Raw genomic sequence first — 16,231 nt, 5'->3', positions numbered from 1 at the left:
GGTAATTTTTTACTTGAAAGGTAGTGTACAGAGACTGGGCAAAAGCACAGCAGATAGTTTTGGAGTTGTTATAGGCAGTTAGACGTGAGCAGGGCAAGGACAATGAATCAGATGCAGAAGGTCACCAGGGCAGAAAGCCCTGGGTACCTGGCAAGGGGCAAAACTGGGAAAACAAGAGGTAACCTCATGAGATTCAGACACCCCCCCCCCCCCCCCCCACACACACACACACATTTTCCTCCCTAAATATAACATCTAGGCCTCAGTTGTATTTCAGCTCCAGGCCCCAAAAAACAGCAAAAACAGACAAATGGCTACCTTAGGACCAGCTGCACTGACTCAGGACCCCCTGTCTCAGCACTGACCAATCAGTGGAGACCGTGACCCTGAAAGAGCTCTCCTGGAAAGCTGATGAATATTCCACTGAGACCCTCCCCTGAGACCTCCCCTAAGATTCCCACCTGCAATAAATAGCCTCAACATAAGGGACTCAGCTTGAGCTCTGTCCCAGGGGAGCACACCCATACCATTCCCTTCCCTCTCTCCATCCCACACAGGCACGTATCCCCTACACCAGTGATGGGCAACCTTTTGAGCTTGGTATGTCAAACTTCACCAAAAAACTGAGCATAACTCAGGTAGTGTGTCACTTTGAGGAAAAAACATTATTTCACAAGTGTTTCATCCTCGGCATGCGGCCGCTAAGGCGGCCGCGTGTCATCAGAAATGGCTACACGTGTCATAGGTTCGCCATCACTGCCCTACACTCTAAGGAACCCCACCAGACTTGCAACCAGGGGAGCAGTGGGCAGTAGCAGTTCATCCCAGGCTAGCCCCCTAAACCTCCAAGGCCCCCTTTTCCCTGACTTCCCAGTGAGCCAAAGTTTTCCTGTTGCCTTTTCTATGCCCTTCCTTGTTTCACTGTTCTAAGTGTGTTTTTGCTGTAGCCAATAAATTCTCTCTTGCTTTGCTGCACTTTATCTCTTGATTGAAATCTTTCCTTCAGGAAGATAAAAACCTAGGTCTCGGCATCTTGCTGGCAAGAGTCAGATCTGGGTTCAAATTCTAGCTCCAGGACTAGGTGTCCTTGGGCAGCTCTCTAACCCTCAGTATTTTCACCCCTAAATGAGAATAATATCATGGGCAACACAAGGTTGGTGTGAGGAGCTAAATAATGTGTTAACAGAGCCTGCCACAGTGCTCAGCTGGCAGCTAATATGTAAAGGCCTGCTGCATGAAATTCATGCACTCGGGGGAGGTGGGGTGTCCCTCAGCCCGGCCTGCACCCTCTCTCAGTCTGGGTGCCCTCGGGGGAACCCACAGGGAGAGGGCCTAAGCCGTCAGTTAGACATCCTTAGTGCTGCCGCAGAGGCAGGAGAGGCTCCCGCCACCACCGCTGTGCTCGCCAGCCATGACCCCGGCTTCTGGCTGAGCGGTGCTCCCCCTGTGAGAGCGCACTGACCACCAGGGGGCAGCTCCAGCATTGAGTATCTGCCCCCTGGTGGTTCATGCGTGTCATAGCAACTGGTCATTCCACCATTTGGTCGATTTGCATATTAGTCTTTTATTATATAGGATGAGTTATGCCTGTCTTTAAGAAAGTCCAAATAACACTATTTGGAGCAGTGTAGCCTGTAGCAATCAGAAAAAAGTATTTGACCAGTATTTGTAGGCTACAAGCTTTACAAGCACTGGTCTATGATCACAACCAAAAGATAACTCCCACTCACAGATAGTGTATAAAAGATGAGTTGTCCATTCATCTTTCCCAGTCACACATCCACCACCATTCAATATTCCATTAAACATTTAACAATAACCTTTTCTTTTTTTAAATATTTTTAATAAATATATATATTTTTAATTTCAGAGAGAAAGGGAGAGGTAGAAATAGAAACATCCATGATGAGAGAGAATCATTGATTGGCTGCCTCCTGCACGCCCCACACTAGGGATTGAGCCTGCAATCCACATATGTGTCCTGACTGGGAATCAAACTGTGATCGCCTGGTTCATAGGTTGATGCTCAACTACTGAGCCACACCAGCTGGGCTTTTCAAATATATTTTTATTGATTTCAGAAAGTTAGGGAGATGGAGAGAGAGATGGAAACATCCATGATGTGAGAGAATCATTGATTGGCTGCCTTCTATCAAGCCCAGGTATATGGCCTGACCGGGAATTGAACCCTGGTTCATAGGTCAACACTTAACCACTAAGCCACTCTGGCTGGGCCAACAATAACATTTTCAAGCACTAAGGAACATATATTTGTATCCAAAAAACACACAAGAAAAAAAATCACCTGTACTTTAAAGAAATGAATTAGTTTTCTTTCTCCAGAATTGACGCTGAAGTAATCTTACTTAACAAACTAGAGGCCCGGGGATTTGTGCACCGGTGGGGTCCCTCAACCTGGCTTGCGGGGATTGAGGCAAAATCAACTCTCCAACATCCCCTGAGGGGTCCTGGATTGCGAGAGGGCAGTTCTCGGGTGATGCACCCCAGAATTGGGCTCCCTCCTCTCTGGTTCCGGGTATGTCACCCGAGAACTGCAGCTGTCAAGTCACCACAGCTCAGCAGCTCCTGTGTTGAACGTCTGCTCCCTGGTCATCAGTGTGTGTCATAGCTACCGGACAGAGCATATGCCCCCTGGTGGTCATTGTGCATCATAGCTACCAGTCGGACAGTTGGATGGTCAGACAGTCAGACCGTGGGTCGCTCAGGCTTTTATATATATAGATATTTCTTAAATGCCTGCTGCCTACTATGTGCCATGGTTCAGACTTAGAAATTTCTCATTTTAAATGGGAAATCTTATAACAACTAGTTATACATAAGCAGGCCTAACCATTTTCTTAGATTACTATTAATCACAGCACCTCTATCATGACTTTCTTATTTCTCCCTCTCCATATTGTGACCACCTTCAGGACTGAGTTTCTTTCACACTGCTAACCACCTTTTCATCCCTGTGTGCTGACCTGGTAACTGGCACAACAGTTTTCAATTCTTACTGCACATTGAGATTACTTTTGAACCCAAGCCCCACTTTCTGAGTCAGAATGCTCAGAATGGGCCCAGGCCTTTTAGCAAAGTATGAAAACCAAACTGCAGAGGAGATTCTAATGACTCACTGCTAGAACACCCAGGACTTAGTAAAGGCCAACTGGACACAAACATTCTTCAAGCCAGGTGATTCTGTCTCTGAAAGCCTCTTGAACCAAGCAATTCCCTGTTTCTATTCCCAAACTTAATCCTTCTCTTGCATTTCCTAATCCAATTAATGGCAGTCAAACCCACATACACCTCAAGGCTAGAAACCTTAAGGAAGCTATCAGATTCAAAATCTCAAAATCAACTTCAATTCCTCTTTCTCTTTCACCCTTTTTTGGTCCTGCTGATTCTATGTCTGCAGGCCAACTACTTTTCACTGCCCTAGTTAAAGCCCTTTATAGCAAAGACTATTTCAGTAGCTTCCTGATTGGTCTTTTGCCTCCTGTTCTCCTATTACACCCTCTACCATTTTTTAACAAGATTGCTATGTCCATGTTACTCTTCTAGTCAAATACCTTCCCTATATATAAACTTACTTACTTTTATATATAAAAACATTCTTTAGAAGGTACACAAGAAACTGATAACAGTGGTTCTTTTGGGATAAGAACTTTGCAGCTAGGAGGTCACAGTGACAGGAAAACTTCACTGTGCACCCTTTTTAATTTTGAATACCTTTTGAATTCTGTACCATCTGAACCTGCTGCCTTTTCAAAACAGCCAAACCAAACCAAAATCAACAAAAGCAAAAACATTTATAGCTTCCTACCAAAAAAGCAAAACAACACTCAATTCCTTAACATGACAATTATGACCTTCAACAATTTGGTCAACCTATATTTTCTAACATCAATTCTCAACCGCCCTCCCATTCCCACCCCACTCCAAACTATTCTCTTGCTATAAACATCTATAGTTTGGGGAATCTTCTTCTTTGCTGTTGCTGATCCTTCAAACCAGACAGCCTTACCATTCTCCTCCTCAATTTACCCATCTCCTGAGGCCTGACTCCATGCTTTCACAAAAATCTAATGTGTGTGTATTCTTTTATACTATTCCTGTGTATATGTGCCTTTCCCACGAGCCTATGAAACTTCAGGGCTGAAATCTGTTTTGTTCTTGGTCTTCTCCACAGCACCTGTCAGGGACTAACAGGAAACAACCAGTAAACAATGAATCCAGTTGACTGTACTGAAAAGTTAGAATACCAATACTCTGGTATACCAACTGTTATGAAGAACTCCAAAAAGAGAATGAACTCATTATCTAATCCTAGGGTTCCACAAAGTATTATGCTCTGGGTTAAAGCTGGCTACAAGATGCTCCTCTCACAGTCAAAAGAAGGCCTGATTGAAAGAAGCTTGAAAAACAGTCTGGAGATGACAGCACTACCTGCTTTCTTTGACACTTACTGGCTGTAGAAGACTGGTCAAAACACTTCTCTAAGCTTTAGTTTTCTCTGTGAAATAAGGGGCAGAAGGATAAATTCTCTCAAGAGTTCCTTTTTTTTTTTAACATCTAAAATTCCGAGATTCTAAGTCACACTCCAAGAAAAGGGAGCCTGATTAACCACCTGACTTAGATGGAAAAGCTTTTCTCCTTTAAGCCTGTAACAAAAATCAGGTCAACCATTTTCTTCAATTTGAAATTTTGATAAAAGTTATAGATTAGTATTAATTGACTTCAGTAAATTCAAATTATCTGTAAATAAATTTGTATGTATAAAATGTATTCACAAAACATACTAACCTTGTTATCCAAAGACTGCCGATTGATTGTTCAGTGAATTCAGAGTACATGAGCATGAAAATCAATAAGATCAAAGCTGCCACTAAAGAAACAGGAGAAGTGGATTTTTTCAAACAACACACATAAGACATCCCTGTTTAGACTTTCTTATCTCATAGAAACACTAATGACCATATTAACAATTAGTGGTCAACCTACAGGACATGAACAGTTTTCTAGCTCTTATGCAAATAGCTCAAATCTATTTTCCTATTCAAACATTGTGAAAACAGCAGCACTTCTTGTGTGCTTCATTCAGCACAGCTAACCATTTGCATCCATCTCAAATGACAACACAAATTAATCCTTGATTAAGTAAAAAACTTCCTTGATGATGGCACCCTTGAAAGATCAAAATGTACAATCATAGTAGTATAAAAAGAAAGAAATTCCCTTTCTTTTCAAAATAGACTGTTAATGAGTAAAAAAATAGTAAGTGCACAAATGTGTTGGAATTGGTCTGAGTCAAAATAGTACTGGATCCTTCAACAGAAAGCATTCTTTGTAGTAAGTCACTTGTAGTCTCTGGCAGAGTTTTTGAGTCATTTTGTAGTCCTTGGGATTCATACCAACAATTCAATCAATTCTAGAACTATTCACCAGCAACAAACTTATTCACCTCTAAAACAACTGTTTAAGAACCTAGTAAATTTATAAATTGTCAAATATGACAGACTCAAGATCAACAATAAGCTTATTGATGAGAGCAATTTCATAGTAATTAGAAAAGTATAAATTAGCATAATCTTTCTGGAGGGACCTATGCTAATATTTATATCAGAGGCCTTGCAAATGTTCATAGCCTTTGACACTCAGGAACGCCTCTTCGAGGAACTTATCCTAAGTAAGTATTCAGATGCAGACATATTTATTCTAGTGTTACTTGCAACAGAAAATTGGAAATAATCTAAATAACTAAAAATAGAGGACTGGTTAGATAAATTGTGGGGTTATACTGCAGTGAATTATGACGCAGTTATGCTTATCAGTATGGAAATATGCTAAATTTACACAACATAAAATAACATCATAGAAGAACACATAATGTGTAATCTTCATTTAATAATGTGTATACATAAAATTGTATATACACAATGGCTGAGGAAACCACACAGACTATAGTTTGAATTATGAGTTACAGATGTTTTATACTGTGCTTTTCTGAACATGTGTTACTTTTTTAAACTTTTATACACACAAAGCAAAACCACTTATTTAAAAACACTAGATATGCAGGCAGGAAATTTAGGTTCAAGTCCCCACACAAAGCAAAACCACTTATTTAAAAACACTAGACATGCAGGCAGGAAATTTAGGTTCAAGTCCTAAATATGATACTAGCTGTACTGCCCTTATTGATGAGTCAACTTTATAGATGAGGGAACAGATTGAGTGGAAAGAAGAGCAGTTATTTCATACTTAAAAGATTAAATAAGCCTTAGCTGGTTTGGCTCGGTGGATAGAGCATCAATCAGCCTGTGGACTGAAAGGTCCCAGGATCAATTCCAGTCAAGGGCATATGCCCGGGTTGCTGGCTCAATTCCCAGTAGGGGGCGTGCAGGAGGCAGCCAATCAATGATTCTCTCTCATCACTGATGTTTCTCTCTCTCTCTCTCCTCTCCCTCTTTGAAATCAATAAAAATATATTAAAATAAATAAAAGCTACTATTGCTCCCCAACTCCCACCTCAATCCATCCAAAATCCTGTTTGGGATCTTATTCTAAAACATTTAGTATCTTTTCTTTTTTAAAATTTTAAATGAAATTGCAAGAGCTGCGCCACTTGCCAACTCACGTTTAAATGAGTATGTGTTAACAGCCTCACATTCTCTGCAGTGGGTCAGCTTTTGCAAAAAGTCTTGATTTACAATGCAATTCTGTGAATTGTGTGAATTGTTTAGTAATAGGAAAAAATTGGATCTCGGGGAGATAGAAACTATCAGATTTTTAAAATATCGAACAATTCCCAAACAAGATAAAGTACTAAGTTTTATTACTAACTACATGAAAAATAATCCAGGGCCCCAATTCTTTGTGTGTGTGTGTGTGTGTCATCCTTGCACAGGGGCCATGCTAATCTTCTCTGTATCGTTCCAATTTTAGTATATGTGCTGCTGAAGCGAGCACCCCCAATTCTTAAAATGAGACTTTGAAAGGGAAAATCACAAGGCACAACATTTTTCAACTGGCTAGAATTTCTGGTTTGAAATGTCAAATTTATTTGAAAAGAAAATATTCTTAACTTACTTTCCCAAAGCATTTTCATGAAAATTCTGAATCTAAAGCCCCAGGTGAGGCCCCTCTAAAAAGCACAAGGACCTAAGCTAAGTAAAATGAATTTGACATTTAGCTTGAATTTGACATAAGCGTTTATTCAAAGGACAGAGTTGTAGGTCAAATACTCTAACCTGATATAGTGCCTCTTGAGTCACACAGGAGTACAAACTCCATTTGGATACTGTTGCAACCATTCAGGTTATGTATTGCCCAGTTTCAAAAAAGCAGTGCTAAAGTTCAGGGATCAGCCTCCTCCCATCCATGTCCCCTCCCTGCCACCAAAACCAACCGTGGTCCCACCACAACCAGATAACATCTGCTTCCTACCTTCTGCTACAACTTTTAACCCTTTCACAAAAATGTATTTTCTGAAAAGTATAAAAAGTCATGCTTTTAAAATTTAACTTGCTCTACAAAAAAGATTCATCTAGAATCCTTTAAGGATATTAACAAATTGAGAGAGAAGATGGAATTTAGGAAAATTTAAAACTAAATTCGAGAATCTCTAGATTAAAGATTATAAACAAAAACAAAATAATATTGAATGTAAACTGTAATTGAAAAAAATTTTTAAAGAAAACTTACAAAGGGGATAAATCTCATTCACAGCATGTTGTCTTAATTTTTTAAATATATTTTATTAATTTTTTACAGAGAGGAAAGGAGAAGGATAGAGAGTTAGAAACATTGATGAGAGAGAAACATCAATCAGCTGCCTCCTGCACACCTCCTACTGGGGATGTGCCCGCAACCAAGGTACATGGCCTTGACCGGAATCGAACCTGGGACCTTTCAGTCCGCAGGCCCACGCTCTATCCACTGAGCCAAACCAGTTAGGGCGGCAGCATGCTGTCTTTAAAAACACTATTGTGGTCCTAGCTAGGTGGCTGAGTTGGTTGGAGTGTCGTCCTATGCACCAAAAAGGTTGCAGTTTGATCCCTGGTCGGCTTGATATCTCTCTCTCTCTCTCTCTCTCTCTCTCTCTCTCTCTCTCTCTCTCAAAACCAATAAAAACATATGCTTGTATGAAGACTTAATAAAAAAAAGGAAAAAAAGATTGTGAACAAAGGAAAAGTAGCTCTGACAGTATAACAAATGAGGAAATGACTTTAAAAATAATGTGCCTTATAAGAACCTATGAAAAAAGTACAATATATCTATACAGCAAAATGAAAAAAATATTAGGGAGGAGTTTAAAAAAATAACAGCAACCCAGCCAGCATGGCTCAGTGGTTGAGCATCAACCTATGAACCAGTTCGATTCCCTGTCAGGTTACATGCCCAATTTGCCGTCTCAATCCCCACTGTGGGGTGTGCAGGAGGCAGCCGACCAGTGATTCTCTCTCATCATTGATGTTTATCTCTCTCTCTCCCTCTCCCTTCCTCTCTGAAATACATAGATATATATAGAGAGACATACATATATATCTATATATACCTATATAGAGAGATTTTTTTTTTAAATGAGAAAAAATATAACAGCAGCCTTGGCTGGTTTGCTCCCTGGCTAGTGTCAGCCCCTGGATTGAAGAGTCTCGGGTTCGATTCCCATTCAACGGCACCTACATCAGTTGCAGGCTCGATCCCAGGCCCCCAGGTCAGGCGTGTGCGGGAGGCAACCAATGTATGTGTCTCTTACATTGATATTTCTCTCTCTCCCCCTCCATTCTTTCTAAAAAAATCAATGGAAAAAAGATCTCGGGGTGAGGGTTAACTAAAACAAAATAAAATACAATATAAAACAGTAAAGTTCTTCTTCTATCAATCCTGTAACCTTATTTATTACAGAATGACAGATCAGAAAAGACAGGCAACAGCTAGTCAGTAACTTTTTTTTGATCAGTGGCTTCTTAAACGCCGCTATCTCTATGAATCCTAAAAGGTTCTTTTACTAAACTCATTACTCACATTTCCTTAACATTCCACAATTTTCTCTTGAATGTGAATAATCACATAGATTATTATGAAATCAGGTATATTTAAAGTACTGCTGATCTTGGAACTTACATATCTGATTGTTGCCATTAAAAAATACTTCCCTTGTAGAAAATAATTATATTAGAACTATATAAAAATGTATTAAACATTACGTTCCTCATAAAGTTAGAGTTACAATATGTCCAGAATGATCCATTTGTAGGTATATACCCAAGAGAATGGAAAATATATGTTCACACAAAAGCCTATACATGAATGTGTCATAGCAGCACTATTCACAACAGCCAAAAAGTGAAAACTACCCAATATCCATTAATAGATGAATGAACAAAATGTGGCATATCCATACAATGGAATATTATTCGGCCATAAAAAGGAATGAAGTACTAATACATACAATGTGGATGAACCTTGAAAATAGTATACTAAGTGAAAAAAGCCAGACACAAAAGATCAAATATGACATAATTCCATATATATGAAATGTCCAAAATAGGCAAATCTGGAGTCACAATCTAATTTCTGTTGTCAGGAGTTGAGGGAGTGACTCCTAATGGGGAGGGAGTTTCTTTTGGGGTGATGAATATGTTTTGAAACAAGTTAATGGTGATGTTGTACAACCCTGTGAATATAAGAAATGCCACTGAATTTTTTACTTTGAAAGTTGAGTGATATGGCAGGTGAATTATTATCTCAAATTTTAAAAATTCAATCAGGATCATGTCTATGTCTACAGGCAACAGGTATATCAGGCTAAAATTTTACTTTCAAAAAATTATGAATATAAAAATAATAAGACTGGTTTCTTGACGCAGCTTGAAATCTAGCTGAGGGAAATTCCACAGAGGACTTTTTAAAAGGCTACAATTAGTGCCCATACACACTCTCCCAAGGTGACTACTTTGTTAAAAGGAAGACTCACTTTCAGATATGGAGGTTCTACCAAATATATTAAAATTATCATGGACTGTTGGAAAACATCAAATTCTACCTCATCTATTCACTTCCTAAATAAAATTTTGATCTTGACATTGTTCATGTAATCCTTGTACCTTCCAACAACTACTTTTAAGACTGGTGTTACTCACAAAAACACTTGGCCACAATCCAAATCAAGTCCAAAGGCTAAAATAGGAAATTGCTGTCTTTCTTTTTTTAAGGTTTCAAGTTAAATCAAGCTTAAATCAACATCCCACACTTTTATAAGAATTACTTTACAGCCCTAGCTGGTTTGTCTCAATGGATAAAGCATCGGCCTGCGGATTGGAGGGTCCCAAGGTTCGATTCTGGTCAAGGGCACATGCCTGGGTTGCGGGCTCAATCCCCAGTAGGGGGCGTGCAAGAGGCAGCCGATCCATGACTCTCTCTCATCATTGATGTTTCTATCTCCCTGGCTCCCTCTCCCTTCCTCCTCTCTGAAATCAATAAAAATATATTTTTAAAAAAGAATTACTTTACAACTCAATATTCAAAGGTCAGAATGTACATGGCACAGACCATGCTGCCATTCTTTAAAGAAGTGATTTCAATCAAATGTGGTTTAGTATGCAGGAGCTTTTGTTGTTGCATTTTAATTATGAGTCATTGAGTGAATAAAGAAGTTGTGAACACACACACACACACACACACACCCTTAAGCAGAAAAAGCATTAAAAGGATAAACAATAGCTGAAGTTAGACTGGTTTTGAATTCATATATCTTGTCAAGAAAACTTAACCAGTGTTGTAACGGAAAGGTGTTGGTGCTAGCCCTAGTTCTGCCATTAACTAGCGGAGTAACCTTAGCAAAGTCATTTGATCCTCTGTAGGACACCGTTTTTTCATCAGTAAAATGAAAGAACTGGACTCCAAGGTTACTAAGTCTTAAACTCTCACCAGGCTTTAATTCTATTGTTAAGTAGCTTAGGGCTATGGGAGGCCCAGTAATTACACACTAGGCAGCTCCCGCAATTACACGCTGGGCAGTTCTGATATTCTTGTGGACTTAGGCATCCACACTATATAGAGTAAGAGAACTACTAACTACAGGGAAGAAGGAAAAAGAAAAGTGCAAACAGCTCCTGCTGGTTCTGGTTTACTCCTGTTGGACCTAATAAAGAGAAAGCACCTTGGCCAACTTTCCAGTGAATAGGAGTGGTTCCTATGTCTCACCACACCCATTATAGTTGGTTTTTCCTAAAAGAAATCCAGTGGGACTCAAAAAAATGCCATAAAGCATAAAATACCTTTAGTCACTGCATGACTAATAGAACAGATCAATTCTAAATTAAAATAAAACAGCTTTCCCTTTCTAATACAGAAAAAAATAAACAGCTTTCATTCCACAGTCAAGTAGCCCTAGATGACAAGTGAGTTCCACAGATACTTAGCAATAAAGAGGGTCAATCCAAACAAAATGAATTATCTATAGAACTAGAAAGTTCAAAACACTGAGGTTCAACATAACATGATCATTCAACATAACCTTTTGATACAATTCAGTTTAAAACTCCAACTTCCAGAGTAAAAAGCAGTATTGAAGACTCGCTGAGATTCATCATCTCTTTCACAGCAAGAGACAATCAGACCTGTGATGATAGAAGGCACCATCGTAAGTACTGGTTTGCGTAAGTCAAAGATCAGACAAATGAGGCCAACCTAAGTTGTTTCAGGTGGCTTCCAAGATGACTTTCCAGAAGAGCTCCAAAACAACAGGACAGTCCTAGAGAACGTCTCCCCCTGATTCACACAGAACACACACACACACTTTTAAAATAGCTCTTTGTCAAATATAGTTGAAGAAGCCTGGCCGCATTCCTTTCAGGAGGGGTATAAAGCTGTGGTTTAAAATCTGGAACCCATGCATGGACCTCTAGATAGTACATGGATGGACTTCATGGAGTCAGTAAATTCCCTGAATGAGCCTTTGGGCACTCAAAAATTCTCAGAGACTACACACCAGCGGAAGTTATGAACCACTGATTAAAGCCAGATATAACACAGAAGAAATCTACTGGAGGTGCCCATATGAATAAGACAGGAAGTAATCTCTGCTATTTGAGGTGCAAAATAACAAGGGGTGCTGTCATTTCAAAGCAAAACAAAATATGATCTGATGGTCGGAATTCCTTGAGGGTCAGATAGTCTACTCCCTGCATCCTTTAGTCTAGATGAGGAAAATGAGCTGAGACTCTTGCCCAAAACCACAGAATCACAGGGCTAGTAAGTTGCAAAGCTGAGTACCAAATTAGGCCAGGTTTCTGCCAAGATGATATGTTGATACTTTTTTCAAAATGGGTTTGACCAAAATTTCACAAATCTTTCATAAAAGCCAGCACATAGCAAATCTGTAAGGGGGAACCTTAGTGGCTCATTATCCCTTATCCTGTTGCACTATGACTGCAATTTGAAAAAGCAGCACAGGTCACAAGCTCATTGAGTGAAGCACTTCTAAATGTAATAGAAAAAGATAGCCACTGACAGCCTTTTAATAAAGACACTGAATCAAGGTCAAATTGACTTCAGATTTATAGCATTTTCAATCTGCAAGCTCCTCAACCTTCTAAGGAGTCTGTCTTTCTCTTTTAAAAGTTAACATCTAGAGTGTTGCTTAAACATTAAATGACTTGTTTAACCCAGGTAATGGGGTAATTCATAAATTACATTGAGAGCAACCTTTCCAGTTACATGTTCACCAATATTTACATGTAGTAGAAGCAAAGATAATAGGCAGTTACTCTGAGATCAAATTAAAAAGTAATTATTGTCATAAAAAGTTACAGGACCATTTGTTCCAATGCCAAACTTTGCCTCAGCACATGAAGTTTAAAGTAATCAAAAACTCAATCTCACCTGAGAAGTGAAACCAAAGTGACATTTGAACCCAAGTTCAATGACAGCATGTCCTTCAATTTCAAAGTGCTTTATTAAAAGACATGAAATACGCACAGGATTCCATGGCGTATACATGGTCTCTACAGACGTACATTATGGTAAAGTTTGTGATCTATATCTAGCCCTTTCTGCAAGCTCTCACCCTAGTCTCCCACCTCCAAAGGTGTCACAGGAATAGGCCTTGGGAAGCACCTGTGGCCTCAAAGGCTTTTACCAGTTCTCAAGGCTTTCTTGGCTGCAGTCTAGAAGAAGGTTTGACTATTCTATTTTGGATCAAGGAGACTCTTCCTCCACCCTCGGTGACCTCAAGTGGGCAACAACAGTTTGGGATAACGCACTGTGAGTGTTTTTTCACCAGGCCAGGGGCCCCCACTGCGAGACTCGGGAAGACTCGGAAAAAGGATGGAGATCTGGTCACAATCGAGGCGGCGAAAGAATGCGGCGGGGCTGTGGGGCTCACGACAGTCTGTCTGCTCGGGATCCAGCAGCCCCAGGCCGGGCTGTGGCGTCAGGATCACTCGAAGAAGCAGAGCTCCCGGGGACACGCGGAGGGAGGGCGGAGGGAGGGCGGAGGGAGGGCACAAGAGCGAGGTTACGAGCCTGCAGGTGTCTGGGGGAGGGGGGGCGGGGAGGGAGGGGACGAGGTCGTCCAGGGCTGGCACAGCCAAGTGACTAAGCGTGCGGCTCTGAACTCGAACAAACTGGTCACATTCTCAGGCTGTATGACCTTGAGTACGTGGCTTGACCGCTCTGCGCCTCAGTTTCCTCATCTCTAAAATGGGGGTTGGTCAAGCGGAAAATGCACCTCCGAGCGCTTGGCACGGCGCCTGGCACATAGTAAGCGCTCCCTACAAGAGAACTACTACTGGCTCTCGGGCTCCTCTCGCTGCCCGAAGGAAAGAGGGAAGTCTCGAGCAGGGGAGTCCCCAAAAGGCGGATTCCGGGCTGGGGTGGGAGAGCCGGGCCAGGGGACTCACCAAGTACGTCCGCTGAACGGTGCCGGGCCACGAAGCACGCGTCGTCCCCGTAGCACGCACCCTTCTTGAGGAGGCCCTTACGGAAGTCCTTGCCAAAGCCGCAGCCGGCCGTCACCAGCCCGTAGTCGCCGCCGCTGCCGCCGCCGCCGGCCCTGGGGTCGGTCTGGGAGAGGCCGCCGAGCACGGCGCGGGCTACCAGCCGCCCGTACGAGAGGACCGAGAACATCGCCGCCGCCGCCCCCCCAAGGAGGCGGGGGGCCCGAGGAGCAGGAGGACGCGGAGGCCCGGAGCCGGTTCTCTCTTCAGCCGCAGCCGCGCCGCCGCTCGGGCGCTCCTCAGGGCGGCGCGCGGTCACTGCCACCGCCCGTGCCCGCCTCGCGGAGCCTCGCACACGCCCCGCCGCGCGCACCGGAGCCAGAGCGAGGTCAAAGCCGGCGGCACCTCCGCCTCAGCCCGACTGGGGTCCCGGCTGCAGCCACCGCTGCCGCCGCCATCTTCCGCTCCACTAGCGTGTTCCGGGCCGCGCCGGGAGCACCGCCCCCTCTATGGCCCCGCCCACAGCCCCGCCCATTATTCGCGGCTTATGCCCAAGCCCCGCCCCTCGGGCTCGGTGCCCTTCGCAATCACCCAGCTCGAGAGTGCGCAGAGGGTGTGGACGCAATGTCTCCTGGGAGTTGTAGTCGCTTTTTACTTCACTGCCCAGCATCCAGGACTTCGAGGATTTCCCCTAGACGCGGGACCTAAATTATTAAGAATTAAGGTGGACTGTTTGACAGTTCTCTCCCCTGTTTTAACCATATCATTTAAAGGCTATTGTTTTAAATAATGCCACCATTCCTTTAAAGAAAAACCTGAAAGAAGCTAGGATCAGGTCATGAATATTATTCTGTAGTATATATATTAAAGAAATTGAAGTACACATATCTAGTGACGCCTTCAGAATTTATATACTGGAAGCACTAGGGCTGGCAATCTGGGGAGAAGAGCCGTTTTGCATAGTATTTAGGAAAATTCGAGAAAATGTTGTATGTCTCTATTAGAATGGGAGAGGGGGTGTGAGTGTGGCAAGTAGTGACAGAGATAGAGACACGGCCACTGCAGATAAGTTATAGAGAAGTGTTTCAGACTTTGTAGATGGTTCTGCCAAATTGAGAATAAATAATTTCAGGCCCCAAATATCGTTGACCCAAATCTTAATTTTCTTGTGGATCCACCTGCAGGTCTCCCAACCTCTGGCTTGGGTGCCATGAGGGGTCACGCAGTACCAAAGACTTGCAGAGGGTATGAACGCCTTTTCCTCTCTCCTTCACAGTGCCACCTCTTCTTGTCCAAAGGACAGACTTGGCAAGAAAGGCAGCTCCCCTACTTATTCTTTTTTTAGTTCTCAGCCCACCACTGACATCACAGTATCCTTTTCCAGATTTTTACTATTATTTAAGCAACCTTCTTCTGAAATTATTTAGGTTGAATAATAACTAAATTTAATGAGGAGTTTGTAATCTGATGAGGTTAGCTCACCAAATAACATGTTCGTATGTGTGTATGAATGTACATTCAGATTATATACCATGCCTAGAGTTGCTATACACAATCTAGCTTTTGCATACCTCTTCACTTCATTTGGTGTCATGTCCTCTTCACTAAAGGCTCCAGCCATGCTCACAGCTGCCTTGGGCCTTAGCTCTTGTTCTTCCTTCTACCCATTAGAATGTAATTCCATTATCTGGACATTTGGGCACACAGTGAGTGAGTGAGTGAATGAATGAATGAATGAATGGATATTTCACCAGATCCTAAGCTTTCCAAGGGCAAGGATCATTTGCCATTGTATTATTAGAATCTAATGCAATCCCTGGCATGCAGTAGGGTACTTTGTAAATGTTTGTTGAATAAAAGAAGGAATAATTGAATAGAAACTATAAATAATATAAAAAGTAATGTTTTTTGAATAAAGGAATGATTGAATGAATGGGGTTCACAAATAAAAGAAAATTGAGATTTGATGCAAATGATTCAGTTTGGAGTGATTTTTAGTTTTATTGAAACATAAATATAGTCTGGCTGGTGTGGCTCATGGTTTGATTCCCTGTTAGGGCACATGCTCTGGTTGTGGGCTCCATCCCCAGTAGGGTGTGTGCAGGAGGCAACCGATTGATGATTCTCTCATCATTGATGTTTCTATCTCTCCCTCCCTCCTCCTCTCTCTGAAATCAATAAAAATATATCTTTGGTATATATATATATATATATATATATATATATATATATATATATATATATATTAACCAGATGCATTGGTCCTTTTCCAGTTCACTTTTGAC

At 41.7% G+C, this 16,231-nt stretch overlaps 1 protein-coding gene across 1 annotated transcript in view; it reads right to left on the bottom strand.

The window, feature by feature from the left end:
- Positions 1 to 14,405, bottom strand: part of PPTC7 (protein phosphatase targeting COQ7) — a 47,726-nt gene extending 33,321 nt beyond the window's left edge. The window contains exon 1 of the mRNA XM_079763181.1: positions 13,911 to 14,405. Within this exon, the coding sequence (XP_079619307.1) occupies positions 13,911 to 14,136 (226 nt within the window). The 5' untranslated portion in view covers positions 14,137 to 14,405. The remainder of the gene's footprint in view (positions 1 to 13,910) is intronic.
- Between the last annotated feature and the right edge of the window lie 1,826 nt (positions 14,406 to 16,231).

The sequence above is a fragment of the Cnephaeus nilssonii genome (genome assembly GCF_951640355.1).
Source record: "Cnephaeus nilssonii genome assembly, chromosome: 22".
Taxonomy (NCBI): Eukaryota; Metazoa; Chordata; class Mammalia; order Chiroptera; family Vespertilionidae; genus Cnephaeus; species Cnephaeus nilssonii.
Note: the sequence above shows the minus strand (reverse complement) of the source record. Positions and strands in the feature narration are given on the sequence as shown.